The 24,097-nt window shown below is 35.8% G+C and overlaps 1 protein-coding gene across 3 annotated transcripts in view; it reads left to right on the forward strand.

Moving 5' to 3' along the window:
* VPS13C (vacuolar protein sorting 13 homolog C) overlaps positions 1-24,097 on the forward strand; it is a 90,104-nt gene that overhangs the window by 37,523 nt on the left and 28,484 nt on the right. For all 3 annotated transcript variants that reach the window (XM_084531649.1, XM_084531650.1, XM_084531651.1), the window contains 24 exons: positions 676-784; positions 1,194-1,327; positions 2,014-2,170; positions 2,962-3,041; positions 3,905-3,964; positions 5,140-5,305; positions 6,333-6,449; positions 7,019-7,122; positions 7,602-7,769; positions 8,240-8,544; positions 8,937-9,081; positions 10,250-10,406; positions 11,220-11,350; positions 12,340-12,509; positions 13,051-13,289; positions 15,939-16,168; positions 16,658-16,750; positions 17,743-18,108; positions 19,067-19,156; positions 19,569-19,724; positions 20,681-20,945; positions 21,759-21,919; positions 22,443-22,564; positions 22,831-23,125. In XM_084531649.1, coding sequence (XP_084387775.1) covers positions 676-784; positions 1,194-1,327; positions 2,014-2,170; positions 2,962-3,041; positions 3,905-3,964; positions 5,140-5,305; positions 6,333-6,449; positions 7,019-7,122; positions 7,602-7,769; positions 8,240-8,544; positions 8,937-9,081; positions 10,250-10,406; positions 11,220-11,350; positions 12,340-12,509; positions 13,051-13,289; positions 15,939-16,168; positions 16,658-16,750; positions 17,743-18,108; positions 19,067-19,156; positions 19,569-19,724; positions 20,681-20,945; positions 21,759-21,919; positions 22,443-22,564; positions 22,831-23,125 — 4,020 coding nt within the window. The remainder of the gene's footprint in view (positions 1-675; positions 785-1,193; positions 1,328-2,013; positions 2,171-2,961; positions 3,042-3,904; positions 3,965-5,139; positions 5,306-6,332; positions 6,450-7,018; positions 7,123-7,601; positions 7,770-8,239; positions 8,545-8,936; positions 9,082-10,249; positions 10,407-11,219; positions 11,351-12,339; positions 12,510-13,050; positions 13,290-15,938; positions 16,169-16,657; positions 16,751-17,742; positions 18,109-19,066; positions 19,157-19,568; positions 19,725-20,680; positions 20,946-21,758; positions 21,920-22,442; positions 22,565-22,830; positions 23,126-24,097) is intronic.

Below are 24,097 nucleotides of genomic sequence, written 5' to 3' on the forward strand. Positions count from 1 at the left end.
ATAGTGAAGTTGAAAAGTGTCATATAAAATATCTAGCCCCCTTGTGTGCATTTATTGTGCTAAGAGAAAAGAGAATTGAAAGGCATGTCAAGGAGTCTTGAATATTCCTTACTATAAGGCAGGACAAACTTATATCACTTGTTGTTGTGTTCACTTTTCTAAACGTGTCTATTTCAGTGCCTTTAAAAAAAAAAAAAAAAAAGGTATCTTTTTGAGAAGAAGTTAAATCTATGCTAATATTTGCCTTAGTAACTCATCTGCATAACTTTCAGTCTCCCTTGAATGATCTCAGGATAGTTGTGTATTGTGGCAACATACTGTAGAAGAAATACCAGTTATCTCTTGGCAAAACTGGAAGTAAAATGCCATAAGGTAGCACATCATTCGTAGCAAAGTATTGAAAGCTCTAAAGGCTGCATTATATATTGATACAGCTTTAAGAAGTCATAACTTTCTTTAAGCTCATAGTCCTTTAACCGTAAGTAGTTAGAAGATTTTCATTGTTACTTTCCTCAAAGGATGATGCTGCTGACAGAACAGCTGTAGTTAAGCACCTTTAGTCTTGCCAGAAAACATTGTTCTGCTTTGATAGCTAGTTACAACTTTAAAAAACAGTTTTTGTTTGTTTGTTTATTTGTTTTTTCATTCTGAGAACTTTGATCTGCAATTTTGTAGGTTGCAGTAAGTCAAGAGGATTTGAATGTCTTCCTCAAAGTGCTGACAGAAAACCTTGGTGAAGCAGAAGATAAACAAGCTCGTGCAAAGCCAGTACTGCAAGAGGAAGGTGAGAGAGAAAATTTGTCTCAAATATGAAGTTAGTTTTCAAGAATAAAGAAAATCATGTGTTATATGGAAAGCAGACTTAGATCTGAGTATGATGTGCAAGTAAAAAGCTCTTGTTAATTTTGCAAGGACAGTGTTTGTGCTTCAAAGTATTGCAAGACAGAATTTGGTGGTTGTGGGAGCTAAAAAGTAATGGAGGTGACAAGGTACTGAGATGGCAGTGTCCTTGTTGCCAGAATGTTTCTACTTTCTTTTCCTGTTCTGAAGTTAAAGGCTCTGTTTGTGGAAATGTTGCTAACTTATCTCAGGTGAATTTAAGCCATTTAAATGAATAAAAGAATTGGATCTGTTTCTTGAGCTAAACAAATAGTAGCAAATTGGCAAGTTAACCACTTCATTGAATGCTGCAGGTAAAACCAAAGAAATGGAGAAATCTGTTTTGACGCAGGATAAGAGTGTTCCAGAAGGAGTGCTGTCTGACAAAAGGAAAGGAGCATTAAGTGAAGATGTAGTCAATATGCTGCTTAATTTTGAAATTAAAGAGGTACGTATCTATCTATAAAACTTACTTGTTACTGGTTCTAGTATTCAAACCTGTTTATCTGAAGAAGTGGGCTGTAATTATAAATTATTGAAAGAAGGGGGTAATAACTGATGAAAAGAAAATAAAATAACTGAAAAACTAGATTTTTCAGTCTAGAATGATATACAGAATGCTACCTTTATTTAGCTGTTTTAATTTGTCTGTGTTATGTGACTTTGTATATATAGAGGGCTTGACATCTCACAAGGAAAAACAGACTTTGTTTTACATGTTCTGCACTTATGTAGCCTTATACAAGGTGTATGGTTCTTAAAGCAACAAAATGGCTTTAGTAGCAAAATAGGTAAGCTAGAATTGATATTTTTCCTGTAGGGATACAGGACTGAAGGTGAGTTTGTAGATGAAATACAGGGAAAATGCACAAGCAGCTGAGTAACAAAGATACTTATGGATATAAAATTATCCATGTATATCTTTTTTCTGAAGATAGATGTCTGTGTGAACAGAAGGGGAAAAATATTTACAAACAGGTGTTACAGATTCTGTTCGTAGAAAAAAGCAAACTGTCTAGACTAATACCACTTCTGAAGTCTAGCTGAAGAGAGAATGTCCGCTTATAACTGCATGCCATGTTCTCTGAACAGTTTTACTGACATAGTGAACTCAATTCCTTTTCTATATTCAAGGTAGTAATAACCTTGATGAGGCAGGTTCAGAAGGAGAGGTATCCATTACATATTCTAAATGTGCTACAGCTTGGAACTAAAACTAAAATCAGAGATCATGAATTGACCGCAGCAGCATACCTGAAAAAAATTACTATGAGATGCACTGAAATAACTGGTAAGTATTCTACGTAACTGGTGCATAGTAAGTATAGTGCATACTGTAAATTTCTATGGTAAAATAATATTATGATACAAAATAATAAAAACAAACAAACAATAGAAAAGGGAGGTTATGTGCCAAGTTATTTTCATGATCCTGCTCTCTGTAGTTCAGATTCAGTTTAAGTGTCTCCTGTGATAAGAAGTTCTACTGCTGTTGCTAGAGTTAGCTCAAATATAGTTAGTTGCCTACTTAAAGTCATTCCTGTGAAGTATTCTTTCTGTTCAGCATGTTTTGATGAGCAGTTACTAAGTTGTAAAAACTTCAAATTTGTTAATCTGTGCTTTATTGCTACTTCTGGCAGCACTGGAAATCCAGAATACTTCTTTATTTGTGAGGTACCAATTTGAAGCGGTACTCAAGTGATAACAGAAGTAGCTGTGTACTTACAGTAGAAGAGTACATTACAGAATATATAAATAAAGACAGGAATGTAAAACTATGGGTAGGAATGCAAATAACTTACCAGTTCTGAATCCTCTTGCAGGACCGTGCTAAGTTTATTTCAATTAGTTTAATTAAACAGATTCAGTAAATTGACAATTAAAAAATAGTAATCATGAATACAGCATTTCACAGGATAGTGCTTGATCTGCAGCTCCTCTATGAAAAGAAGTGTTTCCTTTGATAGTTTCAGCAACAGTAGTATATAATTTAAAAATAGAACAGAGGCATTCAATGGGTGGAAGAAAACTTGTGAATGGAAATACTTTCAATTAATAACTAGATTAATTCTTGATTTGCAGACTCAAATGGAGATCCTCTTTGTATTATTAATTCTTCAAGTAAGACAGATGAACATCTTCTGAAAATGGAATACATTAAGGTTTCAATACCTTTTTAACTAAGATTATTTGGGAACTAAAATAAGGCTTCCGTACTTAGCCTGTGAGAGATGGTTTGTGGGTCTGTTTTTTTTTCCTGCTTGTTTGTTGTAAAACTTGCATCTAAAACTGTCCGAGGCTTTCTCTCAAATATCCAGTTTTCAACTTATATCTCATTTTACTCTCTGGTGCATCCATATAGTGCTTGCTTTGTAAGTTAACCCAGCTACTGAAATCATTGTGTAAGCTAAATGTGTGCATTCTTCTCTGTAAAGAATACAGAGTAGTACCTTTGTGAAACTTAATAGTTGAGATGGTCTTTGCCTATTCAAGTGAAAGGTGACCTTCATAGGGCTTAAAAGCATTTGAGGAGTAGTAAGTTGGTAGGTGGCTCTTGAGATTTATTTAAAGAAAGAAAAATGTCTTTCAGAAAGCATGTAAATACTTGGGCATCTCAGGTCTCAGGACCAGTGGGATACTATTATTAAAATTTTGTCATTAATGTTAAGAGTAGAGCAAAACAAGTTAATTGGTTCTGACAGAGTACTAAGCATAGATTGCTCCAGTCTAAATCTCTTGTATGTAAGATAAAAGAAAATACTGTACCTAGGCAGCTGAACTTTCGCAAACTATATGCAATAAAATGTTGCTTGGAGCATTGTGAGTACCCATACTGTTTGCCTGAATAGTGTATTTTAAGAAGAGAGAAGTCTTTTTCCTAAGGGTTCATTGCTTTCCTGTTTTCTTTCACTGTGGTAGTAATTGTTGTGTGTGTAGAGAAATAATTCAATTCATTCTATTAATTGAATAGAAACTGGCTGTAGGCTTAGTTTTTTGTTTTTTGTATTTTTTTTTCCTCCTTCAGGCTGATGCAGACGGACCTAATTTTGTTACTATTTACAGAAGCACCAAACAGAGCATTGATGTAAGTAGAGGATGCATTTCGTAACTTTAAGCTCCTCAAGTAGTAACATCTGTATGAACCTGTTAATTGCTTACTGAAGAGAACAAGCCCTGTTGTTCTGATCATTAAAGCATACTACTTCATATTTCATTACTTCAAAGAGAAATCCAGGAAAAAAAAATGTTTTAAAAAAGAAAAAGTAGTAGTATTTAGCACTGATTAGTTAATTATTTTTCTAGTAGAAGCTGTAGATTTTTAGCTAGTTAAAGTATGTAAGTACATATTTTTAACTGTAGCATATGGGGTGCGTGTGTGTGTGTTTCTCCTTGCCCCAAATGATAAACTTGGCAGCATGTAAAATGTAAACCGTGCATTGCAGAGCTTGAAAGTTCCTAACAGTGAAATTGAGATGAGGTGAAACATCTTATGAACACGTGACATATTCACTTAATGCTTTTTACTTTTCCTGAAAGCAACTGTCTACGTGTAGTTTTCCATAACTTGTGACTTCTAAAGTAAGCAGGCCTTGATAATTGTTGCTTTTAAAAATGTTTTCATTTAAAGCAGTCATGGTAGGTTGAGCTTGCTTCTTGATAGAGAATTTGGAGAATTTGACATGACTGATCTACTTTACTGAGAGTCAAGAACGCTGACATTCTTTAATGTATCAGTAAAACTAGCATTTTCAGAGAACTGCTTTCAGCTACACAAAGATGGCTAGCTGATGGTACTTTTCAGTAAGTAGTATTAGCCAGAGCAGTTGCTTTTCATGTGCTTTCTGTTCTGATTGCAAATTTTGAATCTTGTGTTTTTGTGGGTGAGTTCTTTTTTTTTTTCCTTTTTTTTAATCATACCTACTAAAATATTTCTCTGTGTGGTTCTGCAGATATGATCCAAAGAGCTCTGTAGCAATGACATGCAACAGAACTAAGAGCTTACTGAAAAGGCCCATCTACATTAAATAACAATTCTGAGACGTGCACGGTACTTCTGTAGCTGTTGCTGTCTTCTCTTCCATGGCTCCCTCATCTACCCTGAAGTTTCTATATGTTGTTAAGCTGAAGGAGGTAGAAAGGGGGATATGCATGTGAAAGAGCAAGAATTTTAATTGTGACCATAACTCTATGCTCATATGCAATCACTTGGTACTATATGTCAAGTAACAACATTACCATGTTTCCTTGCCCTTATTTTAGGTCGTCTTTTCAAGTTTGGATCTAGTACTTCACACAGAGGCTTTACTTTCCATCATGAGTTTTCTCACATTCGGTGTTCCATCAAGTGCTCCTTCCAGTACTGAGAAGGCATCAGACCATAAGCCCCAAATAGAAGAACAAGAAAAAGGAAGTGCTCTCAAACCAGGTAATGTAATAATAAAGTCCATGCTTTTGTTGCATGGCAGCATATAGCCTTTGTTTTCAAAGGATACCATTTCAAGTGACAGCACTGCAGCCTGTTCGGTGAAAAGATAGGCACAATTGCATGTGGAGAGAAAAAGATCTTATTTAAAGAAACCCAAAACATCGCTCTGTATAATGTTAGTATTTGGAGAGGCCAGATGACCTTGCTTAATTCTACCAATCCTCCTTACTCCATATATAATTTTACTAAACAGTAGACTGAAGTGGAACAAATAATGTTGCAGTAAACAGTACCAAAGCCTTTCCAAAACATTGGTGTTATGACTTCATTGTTCTCTAGTCTGCAGGCTGTAAGAGTGCTTACACTGATAAAAATAGGTTCTTGAGCCATGGGGAAGTTAAGTTCTGAACTCAAGGATCTCCCTCAGTCTCGTGCTTATTTTAAAAATTGATATCTGTAACCTTGAAGTAGTATACATTTTTATATGTAGACTCCTGAAGGGTGTTTTGTCAGGGTTTCTGTAGTTGATTACTCTGTACTGTTCAGGAAACACAAGGTTTTCTAATCTGTTGGGATCAAGTTTCTAGTAATTGGTTGTTGTATTTGAATTTTGGCAGCACCTTCAGTTTGGCTGCAGAAATGTTTTTCCTCGTTAATTAAACCTAAATTGGCTGTGCTACTCTATGCAAAAAAGAACATTGAGCATGTGAGATAGTGTTTGAGAGTGTATTCAGTATGCTGTTGCATTAAAAAACAGATATTGAGGGTAAAAAAAATAAACCATTGTCTTGATTGTTATTTGCCTGTGTTCACTCATGACTGTTCTTGTGCCAGAAAATAACCATGTTTTAATTAAAAAAAAAAAAAAAGTTGATTTCATGTCATATCTAACTAGCATTAACTTCAGGGAATAACTGCAAAATCTTTTTTGAAACGTATATATACAACACACAAATAATGTAGTATCTGGTTTAGAACAATTGAATTACAATGGTGATCTTGTATGTCACTTGGTTTTCCCATCCAGTGTCTGGTAATGCAACCCATGATGATATCTGTGAATTAAAACTCACCGCAAAGCTAAATTCATTCAGCATTTCAGTATGTGATCAGACTTGTAGAATTGCAGACATCAGAATACAAGGTAAGTTCTATTTATTTATTTAATTAGACTAATTAATTGTCAGAAATATTATTTATCTTTGTGCATTGCACACAGACTGATGTGTGCACTACCTACGTGTCTTGTAACTTATGTGTCCTTAAATACAGTTTAATTATATAGTATCATTGCAGTTAACAGTTTTAACAGTTTTAATATCCAAAATGCTTGCAAGGGGAGAAAATGTGAAAAAGTTCTCTTTGAAACAAGAAGGCAATTACTTTCTAAGTGCAGTAAAATTAGAAGAAAAGAAAACACAATTTGATATATAGCATAAGCTTAAATTCTTGAAGAGCTAGAGTGATCTTAGGTAGTGTCAGGAATATATTTTTTAACCATAGTCTTAAAGTCAATAGAACTTGAATTTTTCATATGTAGAAAGGTCAGGACTTCTGCACTGGGCTTAGCATCAGTTGTTACATAGCAGACATCTAAATTATAAGTCAGTGTTATTTTTTTCATATTCAGTAAGATTTATTTCTTAGAAAAACTATTCAGTTAATAAATGCTTTTTAATAAGTTGCTATCTTCTTTCTTCTATCTCAAATCAGGAATGGATGCATCTGTAGCTGTGAAAACTAAAAAGATTAAAGTATTCTCCAGACTTGAAGACATTGTGATTACAAATGTTGATCCAAAAACAATCCATAAAAAGGTGATGTGTTGCACAGATTAGAAGCAGACAAAAAAACACCCTTTATTGAAGCTATTAAATGAAAGTATTCTAGTTGATTTGGTCTGTTGTATGCATGCGTTATACTAAGTATGAAGTAATGCATCAAATATTAGGCAAAATTTCATTGCTTTACATGTATTTCAGGGAAACAAAGCATGCTTCCATTCATTTTTTTAGTTCTTTTTAATCACGTTTCAGTTGTGTTTTCATTGATGTTTTAATTCTGATGAGTAGTGTGGGTTAAATATAAATTGAACTACAGATAATCAAATGAGATGAAACATACCCTGAAGTAGCTAACTTAATTTCTTTTTGTGCCTCACATATGCGTGTCCAAGTACTGCTGATAAATTGCTGTTCATTTGTTTGTGGAAATATTACTTGTCTGAGACCTTAAGCAATAATTTTGTCACAGATTATTGTCTGGGAGTTTTAACTATATGGACTTAATCTTCTAGGCTGTCTCCATAATGGGAGATGAAGTATTTAGATTTCAAATGTCACTTTATCCAGATGCTACTGCAGGTGAAGCCTATGCTGATATGTCAAGAGTGGATGGTAAAATGTCTCTGAAAGTGGGCTGCATCCAAATAATTTACCTACATAAGTTCTTTATGTCTCTCTTGGTAAGACATTGGTTTCACTTCTCTTCTTGACAGTAGGAGGTTGTTTTTTGTTGTTTGTTTTTTTTTTTAAATAAACAAGTTTATTCAGCTCTCTCTGACCACTGCCTTGTGGTGAGCTGATCTACAAGCATGCACAAGTATTTTGATGAAGAAATGCCCTTAAAAGTTGCACTGTTTTATTGAAGAATAACAAATAAGGGCAAGGATAAAAAAAAAAATAAATAAATAGGGAATCTAATCGATAGCTTTAATATCTTCAAAATCAAGTAAACAGTGTCTTTCCACATGTTTTTTATTCCTTTTTCTTTTTTGAAACTTTCACAGTTAAATTTGTGTTTCTGATACACTGTGTATTTCTGACACAGATAAACTTTCTTTTTTTTTTTTTTTTTTTTTTGCATCAAACTTACTTTTTTTTTTGAGTCTTATTTGCTCTTGTAGATCTCATCTTTTTGACTACTTTCCAACAGAACTTCCTAAACAACTTCCAAACGGCCCAAGAAGCCCTGAATGCAGTGACAGTCCAGGCGGCGGAAATGGCTGCTTCTAGCATGAAAGACTTTGCTAAAAAGAGTTTTCGTCTCTTAATGGATATCAACTTGAAAGCTCCAGTTATAGTTATTCCTGAATCTGCAACTTCCTGTAATGCTTTGATAGCTGATCTTGGCTTAATCAGAGTTCAGAATGAATTTAAGCTGGTGTCTTCAGATGAGTCTTCTCTTCCTCCAGTCATTGACAACATGGATATACAATTAACACATTTGAAATTATCAAGGTATACATAGGGTTGCTTTCTGCCTTCAGAAATACTTCCCTAAGAAAACAGGTCCATATTCCATATGCAGCTGTTCTATTATTTAAGGATTAGGGCCAATGGACATGTTGAAAAAACAAGCACCATCAAAAAAAACAAAACAAAAGAAAAAAGCGTAGGCTTAAGAATGCATTTAGATAGGGGTATATGTCCACAATCTTTTTAAAACTTCTTGGAAGGAAAAGAATGACAGGGGAGTGACTGAAGCACTTCTAATGTACAAACCTGTACCTAAGTGCATGTATATACACATCATTATCAAAGAGCCATAATTGTGCTAGATTATAATTACATTATTTGGGGTTCTGCAGCTATTAATACCTGTCCTGTATTGATTATATCATCTTTTGTAGGTGCATTTTATTCACAGATTCTCAAACAGATTCTGAAATTCTGTGTCCTGTGAGTTTGACTTTACTGGTCCAGAGAAATTTAGCAGCAACTTGGTATCATAAAACCCCAACAATTGGAGTCAAAGGAGACTTAAAACCAATGCAGGTAATATCATGGCAAATCAGAGCTAGAATGAAAGTTATAATTATTCTTGGAACAGTATTTAGTCTACTTACTAAACTTGTAGACTCATTACAGTTTGTATTCTTTACAGAATATTATTACAGAATATTCTTTACAGAATATTAACACTTAAGCCTGACTGTCCCATTCATAGATGTGCTAGTTTTGGTATTGTATAACAAATAGTTTTGGTAGTTTCGTGCAAATGAAATAGTCTGTTTTTATGGAGGAGAAGGGAGTCTGTTGCAGCCATCATTTGAATTAATAGCCAAGTCAGTAAGGTTTATCTGTTGAATTAGTATTTAGATTACTAAGGTTTTAAATTGTTTAATTGTAATAATCAGTTATTTGAGTGTTCAGTAGTTGTAGTGGAAATTAAAATGGTAGAGGTAGGTCTCTGAGGCAGTAGTTCAAAATGATGCTTGATGACTTTTCAGACAAAGGGGTTTACTTCCTTTTTTCCCGTGTTGACCATAAGGATTTAGGTGGGTAGACTGCAAGGCCTTGTAATTGTATATCAGACTAATTTCATTCCTCTGTCTATGCTGAAGTCAGCTGTAGCAGTAGTGAAGCACAGAGTAATATAATACTGAAGGAGTACCATTAAAAAAAAAAAAAGGATTTAGAGAAAATACTCAAGCATTATGTATTTTTGGCTAAGTGACTGTATCTTCGCACTTTTTTTGCTGCTTATTTTTTATGACCCTGCAATATTATAAATGTATTGCGATCCATTAACTCTTCAGGGACTTAATGAATGACAGTTGCTTTCACGTATACAACAAAATGGCGATTTTAATGTTATCTGTCTGTTTCTGTATTACTGATTTGTTAAGAAGCATTTATTTTTATCAATTATTATATTTCTGCAGCTAAAGAGCCTTTGAAAGACCAGATAATATTTAACACAGTTCTTATTGTAACGCCTGTTCATAACAAGCAGCTAATTATATTTAAGGAGAAGTGGTCCAACTGTTTTTACTCAAATTTAGGATGTTTTGAGCAGGATTATTTTGACTGACTGATATGCTTATAGTGGAATCAGAATGTTGTTTTTTCTAAACACTTGCTTACTATTGACAAAGATAGGGTTCTGCACTGGAAGGAGATAACATCACCAAAAATAGGTTGTGGGTTTGTCACTTTACAGATTGCACTCAGTGAAGATGATCTAACTGTTGTCATGAAAATTTTACTTGAGAACCTTGGAGGGGCTTCTTCCCAGCCAAATACTCTGCAGCAGAGCATTGAAGATACCCAGATGGTTAAAAAGGGGAGAGTTTCAAATGAATCCGATTCCTCTGAGGGTATGTTAAATTCTGTAGCTATATAGGTATATGGAGAGGACTATGTGCAATTCCAACATGTTGGTCTGAAACAGTGCAAATAAATCATTCTTCTTAATGGTTATGAATGAGTTTATGAAAAGTTACAAATACGAATGTATGCACATTCCAAAAACATTGCAATGCAAGCTGTTGACGGTCAAAAATTTTGTAGCTGTTGCTTGCAATTAATCTTTTATAGGGTGGTATTCTTCAGCCTGTATCAGAGGCTGAAATTGCAGGTTTAAAACAGATAAAACCCAAACCAACAAGCTTCCCCAGAATATTAATGAACAATTATAAAAATACAGGATAATATCTTTTTAATACTTAAAGAGCATGTTAATGTAATCAGTATGTGTTTCTAGCTGAAATATAGTTAAGTTTGCCAATTTGTTTGTTCAAAGCATAATAGTATTCTCAATGTCAAAAAGTTTTTCAACCAATAGTTGAAAGGTATACTATAAAAAGAATCTAGAAGGAAGAATAATGCAAATTGTGGTATTGCTACTTTATGTAGTTGACTAAAAGAGGAACAACCACAGTAAATTAATGACAACTTTAAAAAAGTACTTAAACCACTCAGAGCATGGTAATTTTAACATCTATTGAAGAGAACAGTATGCTATTGAATATGTAACTGTGAGTTGTCCTGAGTAGTCATCCTAACTTTTCCTCTTTCTTTGACTCTCTGATTTTAACTAAAAAAAAAAAAAAACAGAACTCAAACCCAGAAACCTATCCCCAAGCTTAGTATTCTAAAGAAATGTAAAAATACTTTATTTTTATCAACAGACCCTCTTCTTGCTTTTGGACAAGAAAGTGTTTCTACAGTTGAGTCTTCTGCAGAACGTTACGAAACACTTAAATTCGACTTTAATTTTGAGTCACTTTCAGTAATTCTCTACAATAGAGATATGAATCAGGTTTGTGACAAAGCTTTTATTATGCTGCTGGGGTGGGGAACTTTGCATATGGACAGAACTCCAGATAGTAAAATGAAATATTTTATCTGTTGTCTTGACCTTGTTATGCTTGCCTTATGGATCTTTGGCAATTTATCCTTCAACCTGGAGACTTTGAGCATAGAATAGCCTTAATTTGAAGAATGTCAGTGCACTTCTAAAAATCACACATTTAAAAAAAATAAAACAACCAACCAAAACAACCCACCATCTCTTTTGGTCATTCAAGACTTGATTCCAGCTATCCAACCTAAAAAATTAAAATACAGAAAGTATGAATTGCTGGTCTCCATGATGCTAGTTCAGTGCATGGCTATATCGTTAGTAAGCAGCTGCAATATGTTCATGATCCATACTTCCCTCTTACATAGCCCTGAGTGTGAGCTATTAACAAACATCCTGAGCAAGTCAAACTGTGCTGAAAACAGAAGAGAAATGTATAATGCTGCCTTACTATCGTGACTTCATAGGCTTTGTATAGATCTGAGGGTTCTTGCTTTTTACACCTTGGTACCTAGTGATTGGGTGGTAGCTTTGTGTTTAAAGTGACTGTAATACAGGAATTTGCAGTGGGTGTGTTTTGAAACGTTCTTGTGGAATGAGCATCACCAGGAAGAAATGCACTAATGTAGTATGATTTAAATGCCTTGTTTATATAATTTCTATTTAATGCTGAGGTCCTGGTTGTAAATGGAGTTACTGTGATGGGAATGGAGGGATTCTCTGGTAGAAGGTTCAGAGTCAAGTGAAATATCATTCAATCATGCATTCTGAACAACTGCTAGAAATGATGTATACTTCAGTTAATTTCTTTGACTAATTTTATGGTTAAAGGACTCAGGACATCAACATTTGCAGATTGTAATGCACATTTGTGTGATTAGCCTCATGAGAAGTGTGATTACTACTTTGTTCTGTGCTAAGTAATTTTACTGCTTCTCATTATATAGAAGTCCCCGCTTTTGCTGCATAGTGATAGATTACGCCTTGGTGAACTCCGACTGCATCTCATGGCATCGTCAGGCAGGATGTTTTCCAATGGCTCAATGGATATAAATGTTAAACTTAAGGCATGTACACTGGATGATCTCAGGGAAGGAATTCAGAATGTGACACAAAGGTAAGTATGAGTGCATCAGGAATGAAAAAGTCCATGCAGTTTATGAGGAAGACTGTTTCATAGACCTATACTTTGCTTCACATGACGCTGATAGAATGTAATAGGGCTGTCAGTTGTGCTATGCACTAAAGTAATTAGTAATGTATTTTTAATAATGTTAAACAGGTTTCTTCAAATTACATGTTGGCTTATAAGGTAATCCAAAAAATACCTGGGAGGCTTGAATACTACAGTCAACTGTGGTGAAGAGATGAGTAGAGTGCAACCAGCCTTGGTTAGGGAGTTCTAGGTACTGTACTGTAGTCTGATTATTACATGCTGCATGTGTAATTCCTGAATTGTAGGACACAGTTAAAACAGAAATTATTCCTCTGTTAGAGAAAAGTCTACATCCTAATTTCTCTGTAGAAAATGTTGATTGCTTATTTAGTAATTCTTTTAAAAATGACAAAGGGAAGGGACAAAGATATTATGTATCCTGTTTTTTCTATATTACTGTGTTATGCTATTACAAAGAATTGTCATTAAACTTCTTTTCCAGAATGATAGACAAGAAGCATGACACAAATGACAGTTGTATGATAGATATAAGATACAAACAGGATGAAAATGGAACTGAAGTTGTTGCCATCCTTGACAAGCTGTACGTATGTGCCAGTATGGAGTTTTTGTTGACAGTAGCGGATTTCTTTGTTAACTCAATGCCGGCATCTTCAGCTGAAAAATCTACACAAGTCCATTTAAAGCACGTTGCTTCTGGGAAATCCAAACCAGAAACAGGTCTGTAAAACTGCCTTCTTTCCCCTTTCTTTTCACAGATCTCATATTAGAAAAAAATCATCCAAAAGTGTTCAAGTGCTTATCTTGCTATCAGACTTAGACAATATGAAGAACAAATACAATCTAAATTGTCCATAGATTACTGATATAGATAATTGTCCATAGGTTACTGCTATATTAAGTAACCAGGTTGTGCCCTGCAACAGAACTAAATACTGAAAGTCATCCCGCTACTTAGTATTTTTACTCACCTTATTTACTCTTATTTCTGTGAAGGAAGCAAGACTGACTATGTGGACAGTAGTTAAAGTAAAAAAGAACAACTTGCTCCTCAGATGTGAGTGGCAAAGAGTGTCTTTTCTATCTGCAAGCTAAGAGTTTTGAAACTGTATGTTGGTATTTCAACAGATAATAACTGTTTGTTATTGTTTCAAAGATATGGTAAACTAAGTTTTTGATGAAGGCAACTTTTCTCTTTTTGGTTAAAGACTGAAGGTATGGTATGATGAAACAAGGGCACAAAAGACCACTTTTGAGTTGAGTTTTGTTGGGTTGTAAGTGATAGCCAGGCTCACCTGACTTGTGGTCTGACCTCATCTGTGGGCTGTGTTGTTTGGACTGTTACCCACAGCCTTATCTTTTGGGAACTTGGCAGTGTGTTGAGAGTGAGCCCTAGGTTTTATGAATTGTTCTAGTTATGTCAGCAGTTCACTTCCTTTCTTCCCTTGATGGAGATGTGCCAAGTCCCATGATAAAGGAGGAATGATACACATGCCAGAAAAAGGGTACTTTTAGTGGCCGCTCAAATGTGTTGGCTACTCAAATGTGTTGCTGGCTGCAACCAATGATGCCTGGCTTTCTTTGCTTTTGCTGTTGTAGCACCCCAAGCCTCAACTTGGCATTTTGTTCAATTGCATGGGTACAATATTCTGATGTTTCCAGCAAGTTTCCCACAGCATTCTCCTCAAGAAACTGGCTGCTCGTGGCTTGGACTGGCGCACGCTTCGTTGGGTTAGAAACTGGCTGGATAGCCGGGCCCAAAGAGTCGTGGTGAATGGAGCCAAGTCCAGTTGGAGGCCAGTCACTAGTGGAGTCCCCCAGGGCTCGGTGCTGGGGCCGGTCCTCTTTAATATCTTCATCGATGATGTGGACGAGGGCATTGAGTGCACCCTCAGTAAGTTGGCAGATGACACCAAGTTAGGTGCGTGTGTCGATCTGCTCGAGGGTAGGAAGGCTCTGCAGGAGGATCTGGATAGGCTGCACCGATGGGCTGAGGTCAACTGCATGAAGTTCAACAAGGCCAAGTGCCGGGTCCTGCACCTGGGGCGCAATAACCCCAAGCAGAGCTACAGGCTGGGAGAGGAGTGGTTGGAAAGCTGCCAGGCAGAGAAGGACCTGGGAGTGATGGTGGATAGTCGGCTGAATATGAGCCAGCAGTGTGCTCAGGTGGCCAAGAAGGCCAACGGCATCCTGGCTTGTATAAGAAGCAGTGTGGCCAGCAGGGCTAGGGAGGTGATCGTCCCCCTGTACTCAGCTCTAGTGAGGCCGCACCTCGAGTACTGTGTTCAGTTTTGGGCCCCTCGCTACAAGAAGGACATCGAGGTGCTCGAGCGAGTCCAGAGAAGGGTGACAAAGCTGGTGAGGGGCCTGGAGAACAAGTCCTACGAGGAGCGGCTGAGGGAGCTGGGCTTGTTCAGCCTGGAGAAGAGGAGGCTCAGGGGCGACCTTATCGCTCTCTACAGGTACCTTAAAGGAGGCTGTAGCGAGGTGGGGGTTGGTCTGTTCTCCCACGTGCCTGGTGACAGGACGAGGGGGAATGGGCTAAAGTTGAGCCAGGGGAGTTTTAGGTTGGATGTTAGGAAGAACTTTTTTACTGAAAGGGTTGTGAGGCATTGGAACAGGCTGCCCAGGGAAGTGGTGGAGTCACCATCCCTGGAAGTCTTTAAAAGAAGTTTAGATGTAGAGCTTAGGGATATGGTTTAGTGGGGACTGCTAGCGTTAGGTCAGAGGTTGGACTCGATGATCTTGAGGTCTCTTCCAACCTAGAAATTCTGTGAAATCTGTGAAGTGCTAGGCTCAGGAAACCTATGTAATGAGTACTAGCATGCATGAGGGTTACACACACATATACCTCCTGATCATTTAGAACTGAAGTGTCTTGATCCATCATTAGTATGTTAGAGTCCTCCTTTGAACTGAGATACATGTGATTTTATCCTGTTTGGAGGCTGAGTGGATACTCAGACAAGAAATCAAAATGAAATTAACAGTGTACAATTAGAAAATCTTCATGCTAAAGAATGCTTTAGGTATTGAACCAGACGATAACTGTTGTGAATTTGGCTTTATAGAGCCATTACTTAGGTTGATTGCAGAGCATTGAGCAAATAATGCTTTTATATAGTATCAAGAGACAGTTTCTTCAGAACGAAACTGCTGACCAGTTTGCTGCTGATTTCTGGACACTGTGATTTTACTTTTTAGTGAAATACTTTTTAGTGAAATAGCATTACTGTAAAGACTGAGGTACTTGTAAAATTTATACCTTTAAAAACCATGTACCAATTTTTATGCATAGTTGAGGTATTAGATATATAATAATGCTGTTGAGCCTGTTATATTCAAGGGTGGTTTTACTTATTTTCACAGAAACATCTGTATGGCCAAATATGAGAGTAAAAGCTGTGATCATGGATCCAGAAATTGTGTTTGTTGCTAATTTGACGAGTGCTGATGCCCCTGCCTTAAAAGTTTCTTTCCAATGTGACTTATCTATGAATTCGGGAAAGCTTGCGCAGAGGATGACTGCTCAAGTGAAGGACTTCAAAGTGTTGGCTTGTGCCTTTCTCAGAGAAAAACAAGACAAGAGTGTTACTAAGGTATGAAAAGTTGATTTCCAGAATGAAAAAATTAGTGACAACTGCTGGCAGGCATGTCTGTTTGTTGGTATATCCGTAACACTCAGAAAACTCAGTTCTCATATAATTATTATGAAGATAGGAAAGGGCTGTGTGTATGCGGTGTGCCGTTTAAAAGTGAATCATTTGACAGAATGCACAGGACTTCATCACATAGATCTTTGTTTAAAACCTTTGTGGTGGATCATTACGTTGAAGTAAAGGCTTCTTAGTGAAGAAACTGCATGAGGGATTTTGAAGACTAAGAATACATCTACGCAATTTTGTTTGCTGCAATTCCAGCAATTTTGCATGTTGGAATGAAGCACAGTAATGTAGAAAGAATGCTGTTACTTGAAAACAGTTATTTTATTGGGTCAGCAGCCTTTTGTCAATGGGATTAAAAAATACAAGTATTTTAAAAGGCTAGAATCCAGGAGTAACCTTAATCAAATCGTATTTTTCTCTCAGGTGTTACAACCATGTTCTCTGGTCATGGAAAATATGAGGCATGTTTCAGGGTTACAAACTGTGGTACTAACAGTTGAAGAACTTGTTATAAAGGTAAGTTAGATTATTAAAGTTGTCTTGGGAAGAAGAGCTTCATTTCTAAAATGAGCAGTTGTTTAGTTTTTTTAATCCATGTATCCCTATTGAAAACTTCTGTTTCTTCTATTAGTTTAATTTTGGAAATAGGCATTTTTGTTTTTCAAGGCTGCTCTGAGTTGGAAAAATCATTACATATTTATTGTTTTGGTTATCTCTTGGCAAAAAAGGGCAAATTTAAATATTGGATACTAGGATTCCTCCCACTAGTTTCTTCCAATTTTATGAAACAACCCTTTTCCTGCCACTGCCACTATTTTTCTCTTCAGAGAGGTTTATAAACAGGAATGTGCACAGAAGTGCATGTTAACTTAAGGCTCTTAATGTGATTTCCATGGTGATAACACAATGTGAAAAACAGTGTTCTTAGTAGGTAATTTATTAAGCAAATATAAAGTTATCTCTGAGTATAACTTGCTAACTTTCCTATAAAAATCGTCATACTTTTGTATTTCTGATCTGAAAGAATAGCCAGTAATGAAATTTAAATTGGAAATAATAGTATGTTGTGTTTAAAGCTTTTGACAGATGTACTGTGCCTTTAAGTGAAATGGTATTGTACATAACTGATAGCTTTTTTGAACACCTTGAAATTCTTAAAAATTAATTTTTAAGTGTTGATGATTTACAGTGTAGGAGGGAAAAGGTGTCTGTTGGCTGCTGTTGTGGGAATACCGTGTATCGGTGAAAATGAAATTGCAATCTGAGAATATTCTTCTTGATCTGTGGGATTGTGAGAGAGGAACTAGGAAAGGTTGTGGGAAAGGAAAATAAGAGGAGGTACATGAATAGGTTCTGTTTCTGTTTTTTAGATAACTTTTTTTTAATTCTGTATACCTGTATCAAGAACCTAAGAGTTACTTGCCATTTTCATTAGTCATGTATTTTATGTGTTCATCAATTTTAAAATGTTTTGAGTAATAGAGGATTTTTTGTTGTTGTTGTTCAAGATCTCACCAATAATTCTAAATACTGTGGGGACCATTATGGCTGCCCTAAAGCCAAAACCAACAGAAGAGGATTCTAGAGGAGCAACTGAAGTTTGTGAAAATTTGTGGCAAGTGAAGCCTTTAGATCAGTACAATGCTTGGTTTCTTGGTGTTGATGTAGCTACAGAAGCAACAGAAACTTTTAAAGACTGTGAGCATGCTGTGAAACAAGAGAAGTTTGACGTTGTAGTGAGATCTGTTCAGATCACCTTGGAATGTGGTCTGGGACATCGCACTATCCCTTTATTGTTGGTAGAATCTGTATTTTCAGGTGTGCTTAAGAACTGGTCCTCACTGATGGAGGTCTCTGCTGATATGTCACTGGAGGTTTGTACAATCAAATTATTTGCAATTTAAAAAGTTACTGCACTTACCATAATGTTCAAGTAACTTCACTTCTGGTAGTTTCTACCAGTAGTTGAGTTAACAATAGGTTTACATTATAATGGTCTTAGGAATTATTCAGTAGGCAGGCAAGTATTGAGTAAGCATAGCATGTTTATTATAGGAATTATATAAAAAGATCAGCACTAATATACGCGAATTCAGTAGGAGCTTTTAACGGCAATTACTACTGTGAAATAATTAACTTCTATATAATAATAACTCCGTTCTTTACTGGTTATGCAAATAACCTTCTTTGCATTGTTAGGTGTGAATGTCATAATAGAGTATGGCAGATGCATACTTAATCATATAAAATGAGGTCCCAAAAGGGAGGAGGGATGAGGAAAACAGCTGAAAGTAAGCTTCCGGAATTGCACCTGGCAAACAGTTCTTTATTCAGATTTGCAGTGTTTGAAGAGAGATGAATATTTATGGTGGCATTTAGATAAGTTGTTCCAGTGGGCCAGATCTAGACTAAAGAGATTTTGTTCAGGCCAATTGCTATTTCATAGTAAAATGAAGTACTTGCATTGTTAAAGTTACTGATCTCAAAGTCATTCTCACGGACACCATAGAAGAGAACAGAAACGGCATTGTATTAATAAAATGTGTTAAACAAAAAGCTATGTAATGACTAGACTGTTTGGTCCTATTTCTTTATAAGTAAGCCAGATAGTTAATACTTTAAAAATTATGTCACTGAAGAAAAAACGTATGATGTATTTCACTTGCGTGTATTGATTTTTGAAGCTGTTAAAAACTAATACTAGACTTCTGAAATGTGAAACAGATTAAAACAGGTTTTTTAGTGTACTAATTACTTTAGGAAGGAACTTAGGAACTCATACTTAATTTTGATTCTTTCTTTGTTCATACTTAATTTTGATTCTTTCTTTAGGTCCATTATTACAATGAAACTTTTGCAGTATGGGAGCCTCTTATTGAAAGAATTGAAGGAGGAAAGAAGCAATGGCGTTTAAAGCTGGAAGTATGTAAATGTACTGGAAACTGTAAATACTTGGTTTGAATAGACAGTTTTATTTTGGTAATTTTTTCTAACAGAAAGGTGACCATTAAAATGTTGTTGCTTGGAGGGAGCTACAGAATTTCGCAGGGAAATATTCAGTCTGTAGAAATCTGAGTAATATTACTTGTCTAGTGCATGAGCAAAGTATAGCATGCAACCACACACACAGAAATGGAATAAAATAACTTGCTTGCCTTCAGTATTGGAATAAAGTTTCCATATTACTGACAAGTTTAAGATGTATTACAGATTTATGAGGTAAGGTAGGTATTCTTTGCTTGGAAAAAGTTTCAAGTGTAGAGCAAGCTTTTTCCTGTTATAGGAGGAAGTAGTTCAATATGTTCATAATTGCCTATAGAAATTTTGGTTTTAGATGAAGACTAACCCTGTCCAAGAGAGAAGTTTGATGCCTGGCGATGATTTCATTATTCTTCCTGAACCACAAACTGCAGTTAACATTTCTTCAAAGGATACAATGAATATAACAATATCCAAATGCTGTCTCGCTGTTTTCAGTAACTTGGCCAAGGTAATCCTAACAGGCAAAAGGTGCCAAATTATTTAGCTCTGGGGGAAGCTCTGACTTCTGAAGGGCTTTCTGTGCTGCTTTCTCAAGCTAGTGATTGTTTTAGAGTCCTGGGGAAAATGTTACCTAGCAGGAGTTTTACTCTGATAGCCCTTTAGGGGTAAAAAAAAAAAAAAAAAGGTGGTGGAGGGAGGTAAATTTCTGTTAATATGTCAGAAGATGGATTGTAAGAAACATCTGTGTTTATTGGAGGGCTTTATTTTCATTCAGCTTGCTGCTTCTTTGTAAGACTTGTTCCATAGTAGAACACTAAGAAGAGTGTGCGTTTTAGGGTTGGCTGTTAAACTGTAAAAGTAGAAAGTTCCATGTTTTTTAATTCTTTTTTCCTTATTTTTTCTTTTGGTAATGTGCACACTTCTGAGTGTCCAAAGCTTTTATTTTATTTTTTTTTTTTAGTGGGAGAAGAAATTTTGGTGACTATATCAAGTCATTTGTACAGAATCTTTCTCACTCCCAATTGTTTTAAATTTTAAATGAACAAGCATTCTCTAAGCAAGTGTATTGGGGGGGGGGGGGTCAGGGGTCAGTTAATACTACTTCTGTGTAATAAAACACGTTAGTAAGCTTATGTTGTGGTTAAGTACTAAGTATGTGCATGGTGAATGTGTTTGTGAATTTGGTGTACCATATCTTTTAGTTTTCTCTTACAACTCTCCAACAACAACGAAAATATCCCTATGAGGAAGGAGTATGAATAATTAGCATGATATCATTTGCTGTTAGCTACAGAACAGGGAAATCGCACATAATTAAACTTAGCTTCTCTGAAGTATTACTATAGATATCTATCTATATATAGTGTGTATATAGGGAGTTTTATTTATATATATATTCAATATTTACTTATGGTTACATACTCGTTATTATATTAATTTAATTATGGATGTTCTTCACTGCAGGCATTTTCAGAAGGGACTGCATCCACGTTTGACTATTCCTTTAAAGACACGGCTCCTTTCATAGTGAAAAATGCCCTGGGTGTTCCTCTCAAAGTGCTTCCTAGCTCCAGTTTTCGGATTGTTAATTCAGTTGAAAAAGCAAATGCGAACCTTGTAGAAAGTGGCCAGAACATGGAACTAGAATACTCAGTTTTTGAAGCTCCTCAACAAGGAAAGCTGTCTACGTTGCATCGGCAAGAGAGTTCCATCTTCTCTTTAAATTTAGGTATTGTAATAGGGAACATGGCATGTTGCTCTACATTGAGAATGGGAAAAATGGGGGAGTCAGCATGGTTAAATTCAATGTAATTAAAATTTAGGGTGAACTATGTTATGTTGAAACTACTTCCAAGTACTGATAGCAATTGAAAACAAACTAAAACCAGCTACTGCTGGCTTCTTAAAATGATGCAAAATTTATTCTGCCCAGTTTTCCAGAGAATGAAAAGTACAGTATTTTTCCTACCTCCTTGAACAAAATGGAAGATGCTTTAGTGTAGTCATTGATAGATCATCTTAAAGACTCCTGAGACATAGGCTTGTGGGTTCCAACTCCTGTTAAACAGGATCTTAATTTCTCAGCATCCTTACTACCCCTTTTTTTTTTTTTTTTTTTTGTAGTTAGTTATTTTGCTTAGAGCATTTATGAATATTCTGTATTTCCAGCTTTGCTAGAGAATATTCCTAGGGGCACAGGACACAATAACTCCTCATACATAATTTTTTCCCCCTTTCTTTCCAATTCCTTATGAAGATACTTGGCTGTGATGAAAAGATAATGCTCAGTGTTGCAGTTGTCAACTTAAAAAAATAACCTATTCATCATAAAATGACATTATGGAAAGTTAAGATCTTCGAGTTTTCTTCCTTTAAGCTTCAGTTTTCCCTTGTGCTCAAATGCCACTTAAAGTTGTTTTTGCCAGAGGGCAACTTTGACAATTATTGCCGAGTCTAGAGAAACATAAATATTGTTCAATTCTTAAAAATGGTAATGTGATTTATGTTTTGCACAATTAACACGTGTATTTTTATGGATTAGAACTTCAAGGATACAATGAAGTGGTAAACATTCCCATTGCCAAACCAGGGCGGCGACTGTACAACATTAAAAGCCTTCTTGTTGATCGTACAGACTCTATTATTGTCCAGATAGATGCTACAGAAGGAAACAAGGTTGTTAGCGTACGATCTCCTCTGCAGGTAAACAAAATAAAACCTGAAATAAATATTCTTTCTTCTGAGAGACTTGGCTTTTCTTACTTTTTTTTTTTTTTTTTTTTTTTTAAGATAGTAATTTGCCTTTAATTAGCTTTTGGGAAAAGTACTAAGTAATGTACTGTATTTGTTAAACTATTTTTTGTGTATACTGTACACATTTTTTTTCTGGGAGATGAAAAGTTAGTTTTTTGTTGTAAATAACTCTTTGTTTAGCTTTTTAATATCCAGAACACGGAGTTTGGAATACATACATCGTTTGTGGTTTATTTTAAATGCATTTTAAGCATGTTTTTCAATTCATAGAATTTATAAGGAAGCATAGTCTTCTTGTATGCTTGCATGTCGTTCTCCTTCAGAATTGTATTTGTCACTAAGATGTGTTTAAGTCTATTGTCCAGGTGAATGATTAAATCTACTATTTTTCTTCCTTTTTGCTATTCATATATTTTCTTTTAGAAATGAGTACCAAACAAATGTAATGAAAGGTTATGCTTTTTCATCTTAGATCAAGAACCATTTCTCCATCCCATTTATAATCTATAAACTGGATAGGGACTCCAGATCGCTGGAGCCGATTGGCGTATCTAAGCCAGAGGAGGAATTTCATGTTCCTTTACATTCATATAGGTATGTTCCTTTCTGTTCTATAGGGCTATTGTTTGCAAGACTGATACACAAATATAGCATTATTGTAGAAACTTAAATTTGTAGTTGGAACACTTCCTGGTTGGGTAAAACAAAATAAAAATCCAACAAACAAAACTGTCTTTATTAGGTAATTACACAGTGTGCTTGCAAAAACCTTCCAGAAAGTCAGCAATTGCTTTCAGATGGGTGATGGTAGCTGTCGATGCAAGGATATCGTATGTACCTGTTCTGTTCTTTTGCCGTAGGTGTCATTTATATGTTCGACCAACAGGAACATTAGAGGGTCAATTCAGAGAGTCCACGACTTACATTGCCTGGAGAGAAGAGCTACATAGAAGCAATGAAGTGAAGTGCTTGTTACAGTGCCCAGCCACTGAGATGAATTTTTTGCCTCTAATAGTCAGCTCAACAGCCGTACCCGATCAACTAAATTTTATTTCAGCATCTGGAGAGGAGTGGGATCCTGCCTACATTATCCACCTTTATCCTACTCTGACTGTGAGGAATCTTCTGCCGTACTCCTTGAGATATTTACTTGAGGTAGGTTATTCTGTGTTTCTGTTTTGAAATGCTTTCCTTGATTTTAATGAAGATTCGCATACACTTCGAACAGGAGGTGAAAGTAGTGTAGAAGATACTGAATGCTGTTTATTGTATTTTCTTTTGTAAATTACAAAGTTGGTTGATGGATTAGCCCTGGGAGTTTGGGGGATTAGTTATTTTTCCTTTGGATCTACTTTGCCAGTTTCACTTTGCTCCTGAAATATTAATCCTGTATTGGATTGGTCTACCTCCTAAATCCTTCTGAGACCCTGTTCATATATTGCAGGATAGCTTTTGTTTCACAGGGAAAGATATAAGGAAAATAAGCCTGAAAGTACAGGTGCTTTTCTTCTATGTAGAAAGACAACTGGTCTCCATTCCAACACTGACTCTTAGTATATTGAGTGCTACTGTGAGGCCTCCATTGCACAAATCAGAGGATTTCTTTGCAGAATCCTATGCAGATGTTCTTGATCTACTTCTAGTATCTTGTGTTTCTAACACACGTTTTCACAGAAAAAGCTGAATGATTCTGGTAAATAGAAATAGTATGAGGATCTGCAACTATCATCCTAGTTTGTTCTTTTTTGTCCTGGTCACACAACTGGCTGTCACATTCCTTTAGATCATCCTTTTGCTTCTGTCTGCTATAGTAAGAGCACTATTACCAATTTTCCTTCCCTTCATTCCACTTCAGTAACCAAAGTCAAAGAATGTAGAACAGTGTGCCATTGCCTTAAATAAACCAGTAATTCAAGTCGGTTTCTGAAGTAACTTCATCTGTAGGTGAGCTTATAGTCTTTATGTCCATCAACTAACAAAGCCTGGCCACTGCTCAGTATGGTATGATACACTGTTTTTTTTTTTTTTAGCTAAAATGAGGAAAGCTGCTGTTCTGAGGTGCTGTTCTCTAAGGAGAGCTGTGGTACCCAGCGGTATGGCACAGCTGCCGGATTCCTGTCTTGTGCG

The sequence above is a fragment of the Aythya ferina genome, assembly GCF_964211825.1.
Source record: "Aythya ferina genome assembly, chromosome: 11".
Classification (NCBI taxonomy): Eukaryota; Metazoa; Chordata; class Aves; order Anseriformes; family Anatidae; genus Aythya; species Aythya ferina.